The sequence below is a fragment of the Cherax quadricarinatus genome, chromosome 6, assembly GCF_038502225.1.
Source record: "Cherax quadricarinatus isolate ZL_2023a chromosome 6, ASM3850222v1, whole genome shotgun sequence".
In the NCBI taxonomy this organism is placed as follows: Eukaryota; Metazoa; Arthropoda; class Malacostraca; order Decapoda; family Parastacidae; genus Cherax; species Cherax quadricarinatus.
The window spans coordinates 2,976,088-2,996,878 of NC_091297.1; the positions used below are offsets into that span (position 1 = coordinate 2,976,088).

The 20,791-nt window shown below is 45.4% G+C and overlaps 1 protein-coding gene across 1 annotated transcript in view; it reads left to right on the plus strand.

Moving 5' to 3' along the window:
- LOC128692009 (ecdysone-induced protein 74EF) overlaps window positions 1-20,791 on the plus strand; it is a 97,151-nt gene that overhangs the window by 57,346 nt on the left and 19,014 nt on the right. Inside the window, exons 2-3 of the mRNA XM_053780990.2 lie at window positions 1,591-1,792; window positions 17,963-18,094. Of these exons, the coding sequence (XP_053636965.1) occupies window positions 1,591-1,792; window positions 17,963-18,094 (334 nt within the window). The remainder of the gene's footprint in view (window positions 1-1,590; window positions 1,793-17,962; window positions 18,095-20,791) is intronic.

The window sequence follows — 20,791 nt, forward strand, 5'->3', positions numbered from 1 at the left end:
AAAATGTGAGGTTGTGAGTGTAACAAAGAAAATGTGAGGTTGTGAGTGTAACAACGAAAATGTGAGGTTGTGAGTGTAACAAAGAAAATGTGAGGTTGTGAGTGTAACAAAGAAAATGTGAGGTTGTGAGTGTAACAAAGAAAATGTGAGGTTGTGAGTGTAACAAAGAAAATGTGAGGTTGTGAGTGTAACAAAGAAAATGTGAGGTTGTGAGTGTAACAACGAAAATGTGAGGTTGTGAGTGTAACAAAGAAAATGTGAGGTTGTGAGTGTAACAACGAAAATGTGAGGTTGTGAGTGTAACAAAGAAAATGTGAGGTTGTGAGTGTAACAAAGCGTTACGTGATAAAGAGGACAAAGAAGAAATGTTTGGGGTGAAAAAAACCCATAAAATTTCATGGTGTGAACATTATGTTAAACCTCTGGTGTGAACATTATGTTAAACCTCTGGTGTGAACATTATGTTAAACCTCTGGTGTGAACATTATGTTAAACCTCTGGTGTGAACATTATGTTAAACCTCTGGTGTGAACATTATGTTAAACCTCTGGTGTGAACATTATGTTAAACCTCTGGTGTGAACATTATGTTAAACCTCTGGTGTGAACATTATGTTAAACCTCTGGTGTGAACATTATGTTAAACCTCTGGTGTGAAGATTATGTTAAACCTCTGGTGTGAAGATTATGTTAAACCTCTGGTGTGAAGATTATGTTAAACCTCTGGTGTGAACATTATGTTAAACCTCTGGTGTGAACATTATGTTAAACCTCTGGTGTGAACATTATGTTAAACCCCTGGTGTGAACATTATATTAAACCTCTGGTGTGAATATTATGTTCAACCTCTGGTGTGAACATTATGTTAAACCTCTGGTGTGAACATTATATTAAACCCCTGGTGAGTTGCTCTAAACATAATTACCCACAGTCTCTCACCTGGTCACACCTCCTGTCCTCTCACTGGTAACAGAAATAAGACAGGAGAGGATGATGGCGTAGAAATATTGTTTTTATGCAAGTAAATTTACAGGCTTTGAGGTGTTGTCTTACCTGAGTATATTTCAAAGCCTAAGTTATACTACCTCCGGGATGCCACCCACAACAGTCAACTAACATAAGGTACCTACTTACTGCTAGGTGAACAGGGACAGTAGGTGTAAGGAAACATGCCCAGAGTGCCCACCCGTGCCGGGGATCGAAGCCTTAGTATGTGTACTGAGGGCGCTACCAGATGAGCCACGAGACACCTTATAAGTATACTTTCTTTTCAGTGTTTATATACAGAGACACTTCTCTAGGTGTACTATATACACAGGTGTACCCCTCACTTTATTATATATAAGCATATATAAGCAAGTATACATCACAGTGTATAAACACGACCAGTTATTTTAATCCATATTAATGTGTATTCTTAAGTCAGAAACAAGGAAGATTGAGGATGATTGTAAGATAGTTGTGTTAAGATACCGAGTGTGGGATATCTTAAGATATCCACTTGCCCTTTAAGATATCCTACCTTACCCTTCAGGATATCCTGCCTCTTTACAATATCCTGCCGCCCCACCAAAATATCCTAATATTTCAGATGGTCAGTGCCTCCTGCCAGCCAGGCCGATGAGTACCGTGTCAAGTGGGAGGGCCACGCGGGCCACCTCTCCCAGCAAGTGGCCCGCCTCGAGCATGACCCGGCCAGTGCTGACCTCACTGTGGCCACCAAGGGCGCCTCCATCCCCGCCCACAGGATCGTGCTAGCCGCCGCCAGCACCTTCTTCAGGGCTGTGTTGCAGGTGTGACAGTCACTCCAGAGCTTGTCTCCCATTATTTGTTAACACTCACTCTTAAATACATATCTCTATTATTTTCTTCTTCTTGTCATTCTCCTTCTTACTACTACTACTAATAATGATAATAAAAGTAATAACGTTGATGATGATAATGGTGATGATATTATTATTTTTATATAAGCAACACACACACACACACACACACACACACACACACACACACACACACACACACACACACACACACACACACACACACACACACACACACACACACATACACACACACTGCAGGAGAAAGCACGGCTGAGAGGCAAGCAGGAGTTCCGGAGTGTGTACCTCGACCAAGACAGAACACAGGACGAAAGGAAGACAATGAAAGAGAGAGTTCAAAAACGAAAGGAGAAATGGGAGGAAATGAAAAAGGAGAGCAGAATAACCCAGGATCAAATGGAAGGACAAGCGCACCCCCCAGAAACACCTGCAGAAGGACTCCAGCCACGACACCCCCAAGGCAACTGAACAATCCAAACCAACCATCACACACGGATCCCTCTGTTTCCACCCCCCGCACCACAGTTACAGTATTAGAACAGAAGTTGAAGGTTTGGTACACAAATGCAGATGGATTAACGAATAAACATGAGGAATGGCAAGAAAGAATCAATGAGAAGTCCCCAGACATCATAGCAGTTACAGAAACAAAACTCATGGAGACAATAACAGATGCAATCTTCCCACCAGGATACCAGATCATGAGGAAAGATAGAAGGGGCAGGGGGGGAGGTGGGGTTGCTCTGCTCGTAAAAAACAGATGGAAATTCGAGAAAATGGAAGGAATATATGAGACAGGAGAAAGAGACTACATAGCAGGTACACTTCAGTCTGGGGAACACAAAGTGGTCATTGCAGTGATGTATAATCCACCACAGAACTGCAGGAGGCCAAGAGAGGAATATGAAGAGAGCAACAGAGCAATGGTGGACACACTTGCTGAGGTGGCAAGAAGAGCTCACTCCAGCAGAGCAAAGTTGCTGGTTATGGGGGATTTCAACCACAGGGAGATTGACTGGGAAAACCTGGAGCCACATGGGGGTCCCGAAACATGGAGAGCCAGGATGTTGGACGTGGTGCTGAAAAACCTCATGCACCAACATGTTAAGGACACTACCAGAGTGAGAGGGGAGGATGAACCAGCAAGATTGGACCTTGTGTTCACCCTGGGCAGCTCAGACATTGAGGACATCAAGTATGAGAGTCCCCTAGGAGCTAGCGACCACGTGGTTCTGTGCTTTGAATACATAGTAGAGCTGCAAGTGGAGAGAATAACAGGAGTAGAATGGGAAAAGCCTGACTATAAAAGAGGGGACTACATAGGGTTGAAGAACTTCCTGCGGGAGGTCCAGTGGGACAGAGAACTGGCAGGAAAGCCAGTAAATGAAATGATGGAATATGTAGCAACAAAATGCAAGGAGGCAGTGGAAAGGTTCATTCGCAAGGGCAACAGTAACAACGGGAATACCAGAACAAGCCCCTGGTTTACCCGACGGTGAAAGGAGGCAAAAACAAAGTGCAATGGAGAATGGAAAAAGTACAGAAGGCAGAGAACACACGAAAATAGGGAGATCAGTCGCAGAGCCAGGAATGAGTACGCACAGGTAAGGAGGGAGGCCCAGCGACAGTATGAAAATGACATAGCATCGAGAATCAAGAATGACCCGAAACTGTTGTATAGCCACATCAGGAGGAAGACAACAGTCAAAGACCAGGTAATCAGATTAAGGACAGAAGGTGGAGAACTCACAAGAAATGATCAGGAGGTATGTGAGGAGCTGAACAGGAGATTTAAGGAAGTTTTTACAGTAGAGACAGGAAGGGCTGTGGGAAGACAGCACAGAAGGGAACATCAAGAGGGAATATACCAACAAGTGTTGGATGACATACGAACAACTGAGGAGGAGGTGAAGAAGCTCTTAAGTGACCTTGACACCTCAAAGGCGATGGGACCGGACAACATCTCCCCATGGGTCCTTAGAGAAGGAGCAGAGATGCTGTGTGTGCCTCTAACCACAATCTTCAACACATCCCTTGAAACTGGGCAACTACCTGAGAAATGGAAGACAGCTAATGTAGTCCTCATATTTAAGAAAGGAAACAGAAACGAGGCACTAAACTACAGACCTGTGTCTCTGACATGTATTGTGTGCAAAGTCATGGAGAAGATTATCAGGAGGAGAGTGGTCGAACACCTGGAAAGGAACAAGATTATAAATGAAAACCAGCATGGGTTCATGGAAGGCAAATCTTGTATCACAAACCTCCTGGAGTTTTATGACAAGGTAACAGAAGTAAGACACGAGAGAGAGGGTTGGGTAGATTGCGTTTTCCTAGACTGCAGGAAGGCCTTTGACACAGTTCCCCACAAGAGATTAGTGCAGAAGCTGGAGGATCAGGCACACGTAAAAGGAAGGGCACTGCAATGGATAAGGGAATACCTGACAGGGAGGCAGCAACGAGTCATGGTACGTGAAGAGGTATCACAGTGGGCGCCTGTTACGAGCGGGGTCCCACAGGGGTCAGTTCTAGGACCAGTGCTATTTTTGATGAACATCAAAATGGTATACAATACCGACAGGTTGTTAGGTAAGACACATATGCAACAGTTAGACAACTTTATTCCGAAACGTTTCGCCTACACAGTAGGCTTCTTCAGTCGAATACTGAAGAAGCCTACTGTGTAGGCGAAACGTTTCGGAATAAAGTTGTCTAACTGTTGCATATGTGTCTTACCTAACAGCTATTTTTGATATATGTGAACGACATGATGGAAGGAATAGACTCTGAAGTGTCCCTGTTCGCAGATGGCGTGAAGTTGATGAGAAGAATTAAATCGGACGAGGATGAGGCAGGACTGCAAAGAGACCTGGACAGGCTGGACATGTGGTCCAGTAACTGGCTTCTCGAATTCAATCCAGCCAAATGCAAAGTCATGAAGATTGGGGAGGGGCAAAGAAGACCGCAGACAGAGTATAGGCTAGGCGGACAAAGACTACAGACCTCACTCAGGAAGAAAGACCTTGGGGTGACCATAACACCGAGCACATCACCGGAGGCACACATCAACCAAATAACCGCTGCAGCATACGGGCGCCTGGCAAACCTGAGAATAGCTTCCGATACCTTCATAAGGAATCGTTCAAGACACTGTACACTGTGTATGTTAGGCCCATACTGGAGTATGCAGCACCAGTCTGGAACCCACACCTGGTCAAGCACGTCAAGAAGTTAGAGAAAGTACAAAGGTTTGCAACAAGGCTAGTCCCAGAGCTCAAGGGAATGTCGTACGAGGAAAGGTTAAGGGAAATCGGACTGACGACACTGGAGGACAGAAGGGTCAGGGGAGACATGATAACGACATACAAGATACTGCGGGGAATAGACAAGGTGGACAGAGATAGGATGTTCCAGAGAGGGGACACAGGGACAAGGGGTCACAACTGGAAGCTGAAGACTCAGACGAGTCACAGGGACGTTAGGAAGTATTTCTTCAGTCATAGAGTTGTCAGCAAGTGGAATAGCCTAGCAAGTGAAGTAGTGGAGGCAGGAACCATACATAGTTTTAAGAAGAGGTATGACAAAGCTCAGGAAGCAGAGAGAGAGAGGATCCAGTAGCGATCAGTGAAGAGGCGGGGCCAGGAGATGAGTCTCGACCCCTGCAACCACAATTAGGTGAGTACAATTAGGTGAGTACCTACACACACACACACACACATACACACACACACACACACACACACACACATACACACACATACACACACACACATACACACACACACACATACACACACACACACACACACACACACACACACACACACACACACACACACACACACACACACATTGGGGAAGGGCAAAGAAGACCGCAGACACAATATAGTTTAGATGGCCAAAGACTGCAAACCTCACTCAAGGAAAAAGATCTGGGGGTGAGTATAACACCGAGCATATCTCCTGAGGCGCACATCAATCAGATAACTGCTGCAGCATACGGGCGCCTGGCAACCCTACGGATAGCGTTCCGATACCTCAGTAAGGATTCGTTTAAGACTCTGTACACCATCTACGTCAGGCCCATACTGGAGTATGCAGCACCAGTTTGGAATCCACACCTAGTCAAGCACGTCAAGAAATTAGAGAAAGTGCAAAGGTTTGCAACAAGACTAGTCCCAGAGCTACAGGGATTGTCCTATGAAGAAAGGTTGAGGGAAATCGGCCTGACGACACTGGAGGCCAGGAGGGTCAGGGGAGACATGATAACGACATATAAAATACTGCGCAGAATAGACGAGGTGGACAAAGACGGGATGTTCCAGAGATGGGACACAGACACAAGAGGTCACAATTGGAAGTTGAAGACTTAGATGAATCAAAGGGATGTTAGGAAGTATTTCTTCAGTCATAGAGTAGTCAGGCCATGGAATAGCTTAGAAAGTGATGTGGTGGAGGCAGGAACCATACATAGTTTTAAGGCGAAGTATGATAGAGCTCATGGGGCAGGGAGAGAGAGGACCTAGTAGCAATCAGCGAAGAGGCGGGGCCAGGAGCTGTGACTCGACCCCTGCAACCACAAATAGGTGAGTACAAATAGGTGAGTACACACACGTGGGTCCGTGGGGTGCAGACGTGGGTAACAAGGCTCCGAGATCCTTAGCGTTGTTAGGCGTGCAATAACAGCTAGCAGTAATCAGTGGTAGTGGAACGTCAGTGAACAATACTACGAGTGATAATTAAAGTTATTAGTTAAAGAAAGTGAGAGGAAAGCTGAAATCAAAATATTTCAAAGTGCAAACCGTTGGGGGTCTTAGGCGCTGTTGCCACATTGGCAACGGTAGGCCTGAAGAAGTGACGTCACGACAAGTTGTGTGCCATTATACATATAAAGTGAAGTGTATATAATGTGAAGTGTATACTATCATCAGTGAAGAGTGAAATCGCTTGAGGAAGCGGGATGTATGAGAATATATGGTTATAAACATCACGGGTGAAGGATCTCCAAAATAAGGATTTAAGGCCTACGTACGACGACTTCGTCATCAGCAGCTGGCAACTTGTCACCGCACCATTGAGCGCAAGTTTCATTTGCCTATTTGTGGTTTGCATGTTGACGGCCCTGGCTGGCCTTGCATACTGTTTGATACTGGTCACTCACTCCTGCAAGCTATTACCAGAATTAGAATAGAAATAGCATAGACATAGTGAATATAGTGTTGACGAGTGTGAGAAGGTAGAGTCCAGTGAGGAGTAGAGTAGTATTAATTCCAGTAGTTATTAGCAGTAAGAATACTTAGGAAGCTAGGAAGTCCTCTCCCAATGTGAACATGGAACAGGATAATAACCAGCAATAATTGATACTTAAATCCAGACACACACACACACACACACACACAAGGCGAGTAACTTGCTATAAGCTAGGTGGCGGGACAAGCTTTTATGGGCAACATTGTAAGACGGTGCGAGGGTCAAGTCCCAGGAGGGTTGAGGTCAGGTCACAAGAAGTTGCGGCCAGTCATTACACTGCACAAGACACCTCTCACACACACACACACTCACACACACACACGCACACAGGGGTAGGGCAGTGTTACTACCGGTAGTTATTAGCAGTAAGAATACTTAGGAAGCTAGGAAGTCCTCTCTCAATGTGAACAAGGAATATGATAATAACCAGCAACAATTAATACGTAAATCCAGAAAGGGCAATAAGTGGAGAGAGTAGCATAATTGGGAAAGATAAATGAGACTAAATTTGTGCCTACACGACGGATCTTTCTACCACACCTGGAAAATCCTAGAGGGACTAGTACCGAACTTGCACACGAAAATCACTCACTACGAAAGCAAAAGACTTGGCAGACGATGCACCATCCCCCCAATGAAAAGCAGGGGTGTCACTAGCACGTTAAGAGACCATACAATAAGTGTCAGGGGCCCGAGACTGTTCAACTGCCTCCCAGCACACATAAGGAGGATTACCAACAGACCCCTGGCAGTCTTCAAGCTGGCACTGGACAAGCACCTAAAGTCAGTTCCTGATCAGCCGGGCTGTGGCTCGTACGTTGGTTTGCGTGCAGCCAGCAGCAACAGCCTGGTTGATCAGGCTCTGATCCACCAGGAGGCCTGGTCACAGACCGGGCCGCGGGGGCGTTGACCCCCGGAACTCTCTCCAGGTAAACTCCAGGTAAACTCCAGGTCAGTCGTAACCCCTCTAGGAGTGACTATGTGACCAAGAAACTTAATTTCTGATCTGAAAAATTGACATTTAGACAGTTTGATCTATAAATTGGCTTCTTCAAGCTTACCAAGTACTACATCAAGTCTTTTCAAGTGTGTATCCACGTCTTTAGACATGACGATTACGTCATCTAAGTACACCATAAGTGCATTACCTATGAGACCTCTAAAGATATTAGTCATGAGCCTTGAGAACGTGATAGGGGAGGATCGTAATCCAAACGCCATACAGAGGAAGTGATAATGGCCTGTAGGAGTGGAGAATGCAGTTAGCTCCTGGCTGTCTTCGTGAAGAGGGATTTGCCAAAACCCTTGTAACAAGTCCAGGGTTGAAAAGACTTTGTTATCTCCGATGTTACATAAAAGATCACCCAGTACAGTGTCACTAGCACGTTAAGAGACCATACAATAAGTGTCAGGGGCCTGAGACTGTTCAACTGCCTCCCAGCATACATAAGGGGGATTATCAGCAGACCCCTAGCAGTCTTCAAGCTGGCACTGGACAAGCACCTAAAGTCGGTTCCTGACCAGCCGGGCTGTGGCTCGTACGTTGGTTTGCGTGCAGCCAGCAGCAACAGCCTGGTTGATCAGGCTCTGATCCACCAGGAGGCCTGGTCACAGACCGGGCCGCGGGGGCGTTGACCCCCGGAACTCTCTCCAGGTAAACTCCAGGTAAACACCACCTACCCCCCCCTAACCATCCCTCCCTCACACACAAGCACACACACACAAGGGTAGACACTCATAGAAGCTCTAGACCCTAGTAGCAAGTTCCGCTTTTTATAACTCAGAATTATTGGTATGTGTTAGCAGTATCTCCCCCTCACACCTCCCCCATACACACGAACACACACAAATACACACATACACACACCTGCACTAGGACAATATGGTAACTAACTAGGCGAATACACACACACACACACACACACACACACACACACACACACACACACACACAAACACACACGCACATACACACACACACACACACACACACACACACAAACACACACACACACACACACACACACACACACACACACACACACACACACACACACACACACACACCACCACCACCACTTGACACAAACACGTACCCCCCCTCCCCTAACCACCTCTCCCCCTTCCCTAACCACCTCACCTTAGCCACCTACCCCTCCCCCAAACCACCTAACCCCTCCCCAAACCATCTAACCCCCCAACTACCTCCCTCTCTCCAATAACCATCCTCCCCCTCCCCCATAACCATCCATCTCCCCTCTCTCTCAAACACGTACTCCAGAGTGAAGGGAAGCACGAGCAGAGTGAAGTGAAGCAGTAGCAGAGTGAAGGGTAGCAGTAGCAGAGTGAAGGGAAGTAGGAGCAGAGTGAAGGGAAGCAGGAGCAGAGTGAAGGGAAGCAGTAGCAGAGTGAAGGGAAGCAGGAGCAGAGTGAAGGGAAGCAGGAGGAGAGTGAAGGGAAGCAGTAGCAGAGTGAAGGGAAGCAGGAGCAGAGTGAAGGGAAGCAGGAGCAGAGTGAAGGGAAGCAGTAGCAGAGTGAAGGGAAGCAGTAGCAGAGTGGAGGGAAGTAGGAGCAGAGTGAAGGGAAGCAGGAGCAGAAGGGAAGCAGTAGCAGAGTGAAGGGAAGCAGGAGCAGAGTGAAGGGAAGCAATAGCAGAGTGAAGGGTAGCAGTAGCAGAGTGAGGGGAAGTAGGAGCAGAGTGAAGGGAAGCAGGAGCAGGGTGAAGGGAAGCAGTAGCAGAGTGAAGGGAAGCAGGAGCAGAGTGAAGGGAAGCAGTAGCAGAGTGAAGGGAAGCAGTAGCAGAGTGAAGAGTAGCAGTAGCAGAGTGAAGGGAAGTAGGAGCAGAGTGAAGGGAAGCAGGAGCAGAGTGAAGGGAAGCAGTAGCAGAGTGGAGGGAAGCAGGAGCAGAGTGAAGGAAAGCAGGAGCAGAATGAAGGGAAGCAGGAGCAGAGTGAAGGGAAGCAGTAGCAGAGTGAAGAGAAGCAGGAGCAGAGTGGAGGGAAGCAGGAGCAGAGTGAAGGGAAGCAGTAGCAGAGTGAAGGGAAGTAGGAGCAGAGTGAAGGGAAGCAGGAGCAGAGTGAAGGAAAGCAGGAGCAGAGTGAAGGGAAGCAGGAGCAGAGTGAAGGAAAGCAGGAGCAGAGTGAAGGGAAGCAGGAGCAGAGTGAAGGGAAGCAGTAGCAGAGTGAAGAGAAGCAGTAGCAGAGTGGAGGGAAGCAGGAGCAGAGTGAAGGGAAGCAGTAGCAGAGTGAAGGGAAGCAGTAGCAGAGTGGAGGGAAGCAGGAGCAGAGTGAAGGAAAGCAGGAGCAGAGTGAAGGGAAGCAGGAGCAGAGTGAAGGGAAGCAGTAGCAGAGTGAAGGGAAGCAGTAGCAGAGTGAAGAGAAGCAGTAGCAGAGTGAAGAGAAGCAGTAGCAGAGTAAAGGGTAGCAGTAGCAGAGTGAAGGGAAGTAGGAGCAGAGTGAAGGAAAGTATGAGCAGAGTGAAGGGAAGTAGGAGCAGAGTGAAGGGAAGCAGTAGCAGAATGAAGGGAAGCAGTAGCAGAGTAAAGGGTAGCAGTAGCAGAGTGAAGGGAAGTAGGAGCAGAGTGAAGGAAAGTATGAGCAGAGTGAAGGGAAGTAGGAGCAGAGTGAAGGGAAGCAGTAGCAGAGTGAAGGGAAGCAGGAGCAGAGTGAAGGGAAGCAGTAGCAGAGTGAAGGGAAGCAGGAGGAGAGTGAAGGGAGAAGTCTCGTGTAAGTAGGTAACCATCACTAACAGGAAATACTGAGCCACGAAAAACCCAGTTTGTGTGCGAGACTGTCTTTACCTCTGTGTATGTGTATGTATGTATGTATGTATGTATGTATGTATGTATGTATGTATGTATGTATGTATGTATGTATGTATGTATGTGTGTAGTATATATGCACTCAACTATTTGTACTCACCTGTTTATGATTGCAGGGGTCGAGCCATAGCTAGTGGCTCCGCCTCTTCATTGATAGCTACTGGGTCCTCTCTCTCTGTGCTCCATGAGCTTTATCATACCTCGTCTTAAAACTATGAATTGTTACTGCCTCCACTACTTCACTTGCCAGATTATGCCACTTCCTGACAACTCTGTAAGTAAAGAAATACTTCCTAGCATCTCTTTGATTCATCTGAGTTTTCAACTTCCAATTGTGACCCCTTGTTTCTGTATCCCATCTCTGGAACATCCTGTCTCTGTCCACCTGGTAAATTCCTCGCTGTATTTTGTATGTCGTTATCATGTCTCCCCTGACCCTCCTGTCCTCCAGCGTCGTCAGGCCGATTTCCTTTACCTTTCTTCGTAGGACATTGCCCTTAGTTCTGGAACTAGTCTTGTAGCAAACCTTTGCACTTTCTCTAATTTCTTGACGTGCTTGACCAGGTGTGGGTTCCAAACTGGTGCTGCATACTCCAGTCTGGGCCTGACATGCACGGGGTACAGAATCTTGAATTATTTCTTACTGAGGTATCGGAACGCTATTCTCAGGTTTGCCAGGCGCTCATATGCTGCAGCAGTTATCTGGTGGATGTGCGCCTCAGGAGATGTGCTCGGTATTATACTCACCCCAAGATCCTTTTCCTTGAAGTTTGCAGTCTTTGGCCACCTAGCCTATAGTCTGTCTGCGGTTTTCTTTGCCCTTCCCCGATCTTCATGGCTTTGCATTTGGCGGGGTTAAATTCGAGGAGCCAGTTGCTGGACCAAGTTTTCAGCATGTCCAGGTCTCTTTGTAGACTTGCCTGATCCTCATCCGATTTAATTCTCCTCATTAACTTCATATTATCTGCGAACAGGGACACTTTTAAGTCTATCCCTATCGTTATGTCATTCATTTATATACCAAAAATAGCACTGGTCCTAGGACTGACCCCTGTGGAACCCCGGTAGTCACACGCGTCCACTCTGACACCTCGTCATGTACCATGACTCGTTGTTGCCTCCCTGTTTACCTGGAGTTTACCTGGAGAGAGTTCCGGGGGTCAACGCCCCCGCGGCCCGGTCTGTGACCAGGCCTCCCTGTCAGGTATTCTCTGATCGATTTCAGTGCCCTTCCTGATCTTCTAGCTTTGGCACAAATCTCTCGTGAGGAACTGTGCCGAAGGCCTTCTTGCAGTCCAAGAAAATGCAATCTACCCAACCCTCTCATGTCTTCCATTACCTTGTCATAAAACTCCAGTAGGTTTGTGACACAGGATTTGCCTTTCATGAATCCGTGCTGGTTTTCGTTTATAATCTTGTTCCGTTCTAGGTGGTCCACCACTCTTCTCCTGATAATCTTCTCCATGACTTTGCATACTATACACGTCACTAACACTGGTCTATAGTTTAGTGCCTCGTGTTTGTCTCCTTTCTTAAAAAATGGGACAACATTTTCCGTCTTCCATACCTCAGGTAGTTGCCCAGTTTCAATGGATTTGTTGAAAATTGTTTTTAATGGCACATACAGGGTCTCTGTTCCCTCTCTAAGGACTCGCGGAGAGATGTTCGGTCCCACCGCCTTTGAGGTATAAAGTTCACTTAGCAGCTTCTTCACCTCCTCCTCGCTTGTGTGTATCTCATCCAGCACTTGTTGGTATATCCCTTATTGGTGTACACCCCTATTCTGACTTCCCAGAGTTCTTTCTGTCTCCACTGTAAATACTTCCTTAAATCTCATGTTGAGCTCCTCACATTCGCATCGCAATCCGACATCTTAATAAGGAATCGTTCAGGACCCTGTACACCGTGTACGTTAGGCCCATATTGGAGTATTCGGCCCCAGTTTGGAACCCACACCTAGCCAAGCACGTAAAGAAACTAGAGAAAGTGCAAAGGTTTACAACAAGACTAGTTCCAGAGCTAAGAGGTATGTCCTACGAGGAGAGGTTAAGGGAAATCAACCCGACAACACTGGAGGACAGGGGAGATAAAGGGGACATGATAACGACATACAAAATACTGAGAGGAATTGACAAGGTGGACAAAGACAGGATGTTCCAGAGATGGGACACATCAACAAGGGGACACAGTTGGAAGTTGAAGACACAGATGAATCACAGGGGTGTTAGGAAGTATTTCTTCAGCCACAGAGTAGTCAGGAAGTGGAATAGTTCGGGAAGCGATGTAGTGGAGGCAGGATCCATACATAGCTTTAAGCAGAGGTATGATAAAGCTCACGGTTCAGGGAGAGTGACCTAGTAGCGACCAGTGAAAAGGCGGGGGCCAGGAGCTAGGACTCGACCCCTGCAACCTCAACTAGGTGAGTACATACTTCTTGGTCGTTTCTTGTGATCTCCCCACCTTCCTTACTCAGCCTGATTACCTGCTCCTTGACTGTTGTCTTCCTCCTGATGTGGCTATACTACAGCTTTGGGTCATGTATGTATGTATACATGTATGTATGTGTATATGTATGTATTTGTATATGTATGTGTGTGTGTATGTGTGGCGGGTGGACCTGGAGTATATATATATATACGTATCTAAATATTACTTGACACAACCACCTCCATTAAGCCAGACTACGTATGTGTGGATCTGGAGGCTGTACACAGGATTTTCCTCTTATCAATTTAGTCAAAGAATTAAGACTCCACTTATTTCTTAAGATAAGATTTGTCCGACTTTTTAACCCGGGGAGGTTAGCCACTCAGGATAACTTAGAAATAGTCAGTGCATCATCCAGGACTATCTGTCTTATTTCCACTGTGGTCCTGCAGTCTTGTCCCCCAGGATGCCACCTACGCCAGGTACCTACTTACTACTAGGTGAACAGTAACAGCAGATGAAAGGTGACTAATACCCTGGTACCTATTTGCTTGATGAACGGGGACAGCAGGTGTAAGGAAACATGCCCAACGTTTCAACCTGTGCCGGGGATTGAACCATGGACACTCAGTGTGTTAGGCGAGTGCGTTGCCAACCGAGCACCAAAGATATATTATAATTTACTCCAGTAAAGTTCTTGAGGAACTGATTCCAAATCTGTGGACTGAAATGACCCCTTATTAGAGGCAGAGGGACCGGAGACAACAACATGTCCCCAGTATAAAGCCGGGATTCACACAATATAAAGTACACACAATATAAAGCCAGGGTACACACAATATAAAGCCAGGGTATACACAATATAAAGCCAGGGTACACACAATATAAAGGCACGGTATACACAATATAAAGCCGGAGTACACACAATATAAAGGCACGGTATACACAATATAAAGTCGGAGTACACACAATATAAAGCAAGGATACACACAATATAAAGCCGGGGTTCACACAATATAAAGCCAGAGTACACACAATATAAAGCCAGGATACACACAATATAAAGCCAGGGTACACACAATATAAAGCCAGGGTATACACAATATAAAGCCGGAGTACACACAATATAAAGGCACGGTATACACAATATAAAGTCGGAGTACACACAATATAAAGCAAGGATACACACAATATAAAGCCGGGGTTCACACAATATAAAGCCAGAGTACACACAATATAAAGCCAGGATACACACAATATAAAGCCAGGGTACACACAATATAAAGCCAGGGTATACACAATATAAAGCCAGGGTACACACAATATAAAGCCATGGTATACACAATATAAAGCCGGAGTACACACAATATAAAGCCAGGATATACACAATATAAAGCCGGAGTACACACAATATAAAGCAAGGATACACACAATATAAAGCCGGGGTTCACACAATGTAAAGCCGGAGTACACACAATATAAAGCCAGGATACACACAATATAAAGCCAGGGTACACACAATATAAAGCCAGGGCACACACAATATAAAGCAGGGGTTCACACAATATAAATCCGGAGTACACACAATATAAAGCCAGGGTTCACACAATATAAAGCCAGGGTTCACACAATATAAAGTCAGAGTACACACAATATAAAGCCGGGGTTCACACAATATAAAGCCGGAGTACACACAATATAAAGCCAGTATACACAATATAAAGTCGGAGTACACACAATATAAAGCAAGGATACACACAATATAAAGCCGGGGTTCACACAATATAAAGCCAGAGTACACACAATATAAAGCCAGGATACACACAATATAAAGCCAGGGTACACACAATATAAAGCCAGGGCACACACAATATAAAGCAGGGGTTCACACAATATAAATCCGGAGTACACACAATATAAAGCCAGGGTTCACACAATATAAAGCCAGGGTTCACACAATATAAAGTCAGAGTACACACAATATAAAGCCGGGGTTCACACAATATAAAGCCGGAGTACACACAATATAAAGCCAGTATACACAATATAAAGTCGGAGTACACACAATATAAAGCAAGGATACACACAATATAAAGCCGGGGTTCACACAATATAAATCCGGAGTACACACAATATAAAGCCAGGGTTCACACAATATAAAGCCAGGGTTCACACAATATAAAGCCAGGGTACACACAATATAAAGCCAGGGTATACACAATATAAAGCCGGAGTACACACAATATAAAGGCACGGTATACACAATATAAAGTCGGAGTACACACAATATAAAGCAAGGATACACACAATATAAAGCCGGGGTTCACACAATATAAAGCCAGAGTACACACAATATAAAGCCAGGATACACACAATATAAAGCCAGGGTACACACAATATAAAGCCAGGGTATACACAATATAAAGCCAGGGTACACACAATATAAAGCCATGGTATACACAATATAAAGCCGGAGTACACACAATATAAAGCCAGGATATACACAATATAAAGCCGGAGTACACACAATATAAAGCAAGGATACACACAATATAAAGCCGGGGTTCACACAATATAAAGCCGGGGTTCACACAATATAAAGCCGGAGTACACACAATATAAAGCCAGGGTACACACAATATAAAGCCAGGGATCACATAATTTAAAGCTAGAATACACACAATATAAAGCCAGGGTACACACAATATAAAGCCAGGGTATGCACAATATTAAGCCGGGGTGCACACAGTATAAAGTCAGGGTACACACAATATAAAGCCAGGGTACACGCAATATAAAGCCAGGGTAAACACAATATAAAGCCAAGGTACACACAATATAAAACCAAGGTACACACAATATGAAGCCGAGGTTCACACAGTATAAAGCCAGGGAACACACAATATAAAGCCCGGGTACACACAATATAAAGCCGGGGTTCACACAATATAATGCCAGGGTACACACATTATAAAGCCAGGGTACACACAATATAAAACCGGGGTACACACAATATAAAGACAAGGTACACACAATATAAAGCCGGGGTACATACAATATAAAGCCAGGGTGCACACAATATAAAGCCGGGGTACACGCAATATAAAGCCAAGGTACACACAATGTAAGGCCAGGTACAAACAATATAAAGCCGGAGTACACGCAATATAAAGCCAATGTACACATAATGTAAGGCCAGGTACACACAATATAAAGCCGGGGTAGACAATATAAAGCCAGGGTGCACACAATATAAAGCCGGGGTACACACAATATAAAGCCAGGGTACACACAATATAAGGCCCGGGTAGACACAATATAAAGCCAGGGTACACACAATATAAGGCCAGGGTACACACAATATAAGGCCAGGGTACACACAATATAAGGCCAGGGTACACACAATATAAGGCCAGGGTGCACACAATATAAAGCCGGGGTACACGCAATATAAAGCCAGGGTACACACAATATAAGGCCCGGGTAGACACAATATAAAGCCAGGGTACACACAATATAAGGCCAGGGTACACACAATATAAGGCCAGGGTACACACAATATAAGGCCAGGGTGCACACAATATAAAGCCGGGGTACACGCAATATAAAGCCAGGGTACACACAATATAAGGCCCGGGTAGACACAATATAAAGCCAGGGTACACACAATATAAGGCCCGGGTAGACACAATATAAAACCAGGGTACACACAATATAAGGCCAGGGTACACACAACATAAAGCCAGGGTACACACAATATAAAGCCAGGGTACACACAACATAAAGCCAGGGTACACACAATATAAAGCCAGGGTACACACAACATAAAGCCGGGGTACACACAATATAAAGCCAGGGTACACACAACATAAAGCCCGGGTAGACACAATATAAAGCCAGGGTACACAGTGAACATAGAGGTTCCACAACTTTCCATTGTTTTAGCTTCGACTATAAGGGGATTCACAACGGGATAATTTCTCTACATTTACAAACTTGACAGATCATTGTAATCAACATCTGATCAACTGCGTGTTGGGAACACTAGGAGTACTTGTCCGAGGCCGCTGGCTGGTCTGAGATCGCAGGCTGGTCTGAAACCGCTGGATGGTCTGGAACCGTTGGCTGGTCTGGTACCAGTGGCTGGTCCGAAACTGCTGGCTGGCCTGGGACCTGTGGCTGGTCTCAGACCGCGGGCGTTTACAAATATTCTTAAATATTTTAATTATAATTTTCTTTATTAACATTGAATGCAGATATGTTAACATTATACCAATTTCCCCTTCTGACCTGCCGCCTCTTCCCTGGAGGTTCATAACCCCTCTCACCGTTACTTCATCCCTTTACCTGGGAGTATTCTACCCCAATCTCACCATCTTCCTCTCACCACACTCCCATTCTTCCCTTGGGGGGTATCCTACCCCAATATCACCATCTTCATCTTACCATACTCCCTTCCACTGAGTGTATCCTACCCCACTCTCACCATATTTCTCTCACCATACTCCCCTCTTTTTCCTGGGGATATCCTTTTCCCGTATCACCATCTTCGTTTTCCCTCGCCATCCTACCCCCAACATGGAGTACCCTCCTTTTGTATTTACCAGGAGACTCCTCCTCAGGGTGTACCAGTGGGCCAGCACCCAGTGATCGTGGTTAGGGGCGCTGACCCCCGCCACCTACGCCAACTCGTCTCATACTGCTACAGTGGCTCCCTCAAGATACCCAACCAGGAAATCACGGAGGTGCTCAAGGTTAGTCTGCCTCCACCAGGGCATTTATTTTTATTTAAAAAATGATAGCTCAGCAGTGTGCTGCTACCCTACTCTGTGAGATCTACCTAATGGGAAGGAAAGGTAACTATGTTTTCCAGTTATATTCCATCACACAAGTTGGGTTCCAGCCAGATCTGGAAATTTCAGTCGTGGCATGAAGATATCCATCATTCCTCTGTGGTCAGAGGTTAAACTTAAATGTTATCTTTCCAGCAGGGATAGAGTCAATATTTTATGGGAATAGTCTCTACAGTCCTGCTAAATGAGTGTATAACGGAAGCCTGTAATTGTTTAACACAATAGTAGTATTGCTAGTGTCTTTTCTTTCTGTCTCATAAACACGCAAGATCACAGGTACATCTTGCTACTTATACTTACACTTAGGTTACACTACACATGCATGTACACACATATGTAATCACATACATCGAGTTTTTTTTCTATATTCCTAATAGTTTCTGTTCTTATTTATTTCTTTTGTTCTCCATGGGGAAGTGAAGAAGAACTCTTCCTCCGTAAGCCATGCGTGTTGTAAGAGGTGACTAAAATGCCGGGAGCAAGGGGCTAGTAACCCCTTCTTCTGTATTAATTACTTAATGTAAAAAGGAGTAAAAACTTCATTAAGTCGGGATGTTTAAACGTGCCTGGATGTAGTGCGGGTAGAACTGTAATGTAGAGCGGGTAGAACTGTAATGTAGTGCGGGTAGAACTGTAATGTAGAGCGGGTAGAACTGTAATGTAGAGCGGGTAGAACTGTAATGTAGTGCGGGTAGAACTGTAATGTAGTGCGGGTAGAACTGTAATGTAGAGCGGGTAGAACTGTAATGTAGTGCGGGTAGAACTGTAATGTAGAGCGGGTAGAACTGTAATGTAGTGCGGGTAGAACTGTAATGTAGAGCGGGTAGAACTGTAATGTAGTGCGGGTAGAACTGTAATGTAGTGCGGGTAGAACTGTAATGTAGTGCGGGTAGAACTGTAATGTAGAGCGGGTAGAACTGTAATGTAGTGCGGGTAGAACTGTAATGTAGAGCGGGTAGAACTGTAATGTAGTGCGGGTAGAACTGTAATGTAGTGCGGGTAGAACTGTAATGTAGTGCGGGTAGAACTGTAATGTAGTGCGGGTAGAACTGTAATGTAATGCGGGTAGAACTGTAATGTAGTGCGGGTAGAACTGTAATGTAGTGCGGGTAGAACTGTAATGTAGTGCGGGTAGAACTGTAATGTAGTGCGGGTAGAACTGTAATGTAGTGCGGGTAGAACTGTAATGTAGAGCGGGTAGAACTGTAATGTAGAGCGGGTAGAACTGTAATGTAGTGCGGGTAGAACTGTAATGTAGAGCGGGTAGAACTGTAATGTAGTGCGGGTAGAACTGTAATGTAGTGCGGGTAGAACTGTAATGTAGTGCGGGTAGAACTGTAATGTAGAGCGGGTAGAACTGTAATGTAGTGCGGGTAGAACTGTAATGTAGAGCGGGTAGAACTGTAATGTAGTGCGGGTAGAACTGTAATGTAGTGCGGGTAGAACTGTAATGTAGTGCGGGTAGAACTGTAATGTAGTGCGGGTAGAACTGTAATGTAGAGCGGGTAGAACTGTAATGTAGTGCGGGTAGAACTGTAATGTAGAGCGGGTAGAACTGTAATGTAGAGCGGGTAGAACTGTAATGTAGTGCGGGTAGAACTGTAATGTAGTGCGGGTAGAACTGTAATGTAGTGCGGGTAGAACTGTAATGTAGTGCGGGTAGAACTGTAATGTAGTGCGGGTAGAACTGTAATGTAGAGCGGGTAGAACTGTAATGTAGAGCGGGTAGAACTGTAATGTAGTGCGGGTAGAACTGTAATGTAGAGCGGGTAGAACTGTAATGTAGTGCGGGTAGAACTGTAATGTAGAGCGGGTAGAACTGTAATGTAGAGCGGGTAGAACTGTAATGTAGTGCGGGTAGAACTGTAATGTAGAGCGGGTAGAACTGTAATGTAGTGCGGGTAGAACTGTAATGTAGAGCGGGTAGAACTGTAATGTAGAGCGGGTAGAACTGTAATGTAGAGCGGGTAGAACTGTAATGTAGAGCGGGTAGAACTGTAATGTAGAGCGGGTAGAACTGTAATGTAGTGCGGGTAGAACTGTAATGTACAGCGGGTAGAACTGTAATGTAGTGCGGGTAGAACTGTAATGTAGAGCGGGTAGAACTGTAATGTAGAGCGGGTAGAACTGTAATGTAGTGCGGGTAGAACTGTAATGTAGAGCGGGTAGAACTGTAATGTAGTGCGGGTAGAACTGTAATGTAGAGCGGGTAGAACTGTAATGTAGAGCGGGTAGAACTGTAATGTAGTGCGGGTAGAACTGTAATGTAGTGCGGGTAGAACTGTAATGTAGAGCGGGTAGAACTGTAATGTAGTGCGGGTAGAACTGTAATGTAGTGCGGGTAGAACTGTAATGTAGTGCAGGTAGAACTGTAATGTAGACCGGGTAGAACTGTAATGTAGTGCGGGTAGAACTGTAATGTAGAGCGGGTAGAACTGTAATGTAGTGCGGGTAGAACTGTAATGTAGTGCGGGTAGAACTGTAATGTAGAGCGGGTAGAACTGTAATGTAGAGCGGGTAGAACTGTAATGTAGAGCGGGTAGAACTGTAATGTAGAGCGGGTAGAACTGTAATGTAGTGCGGGTAGAACTGTAATGT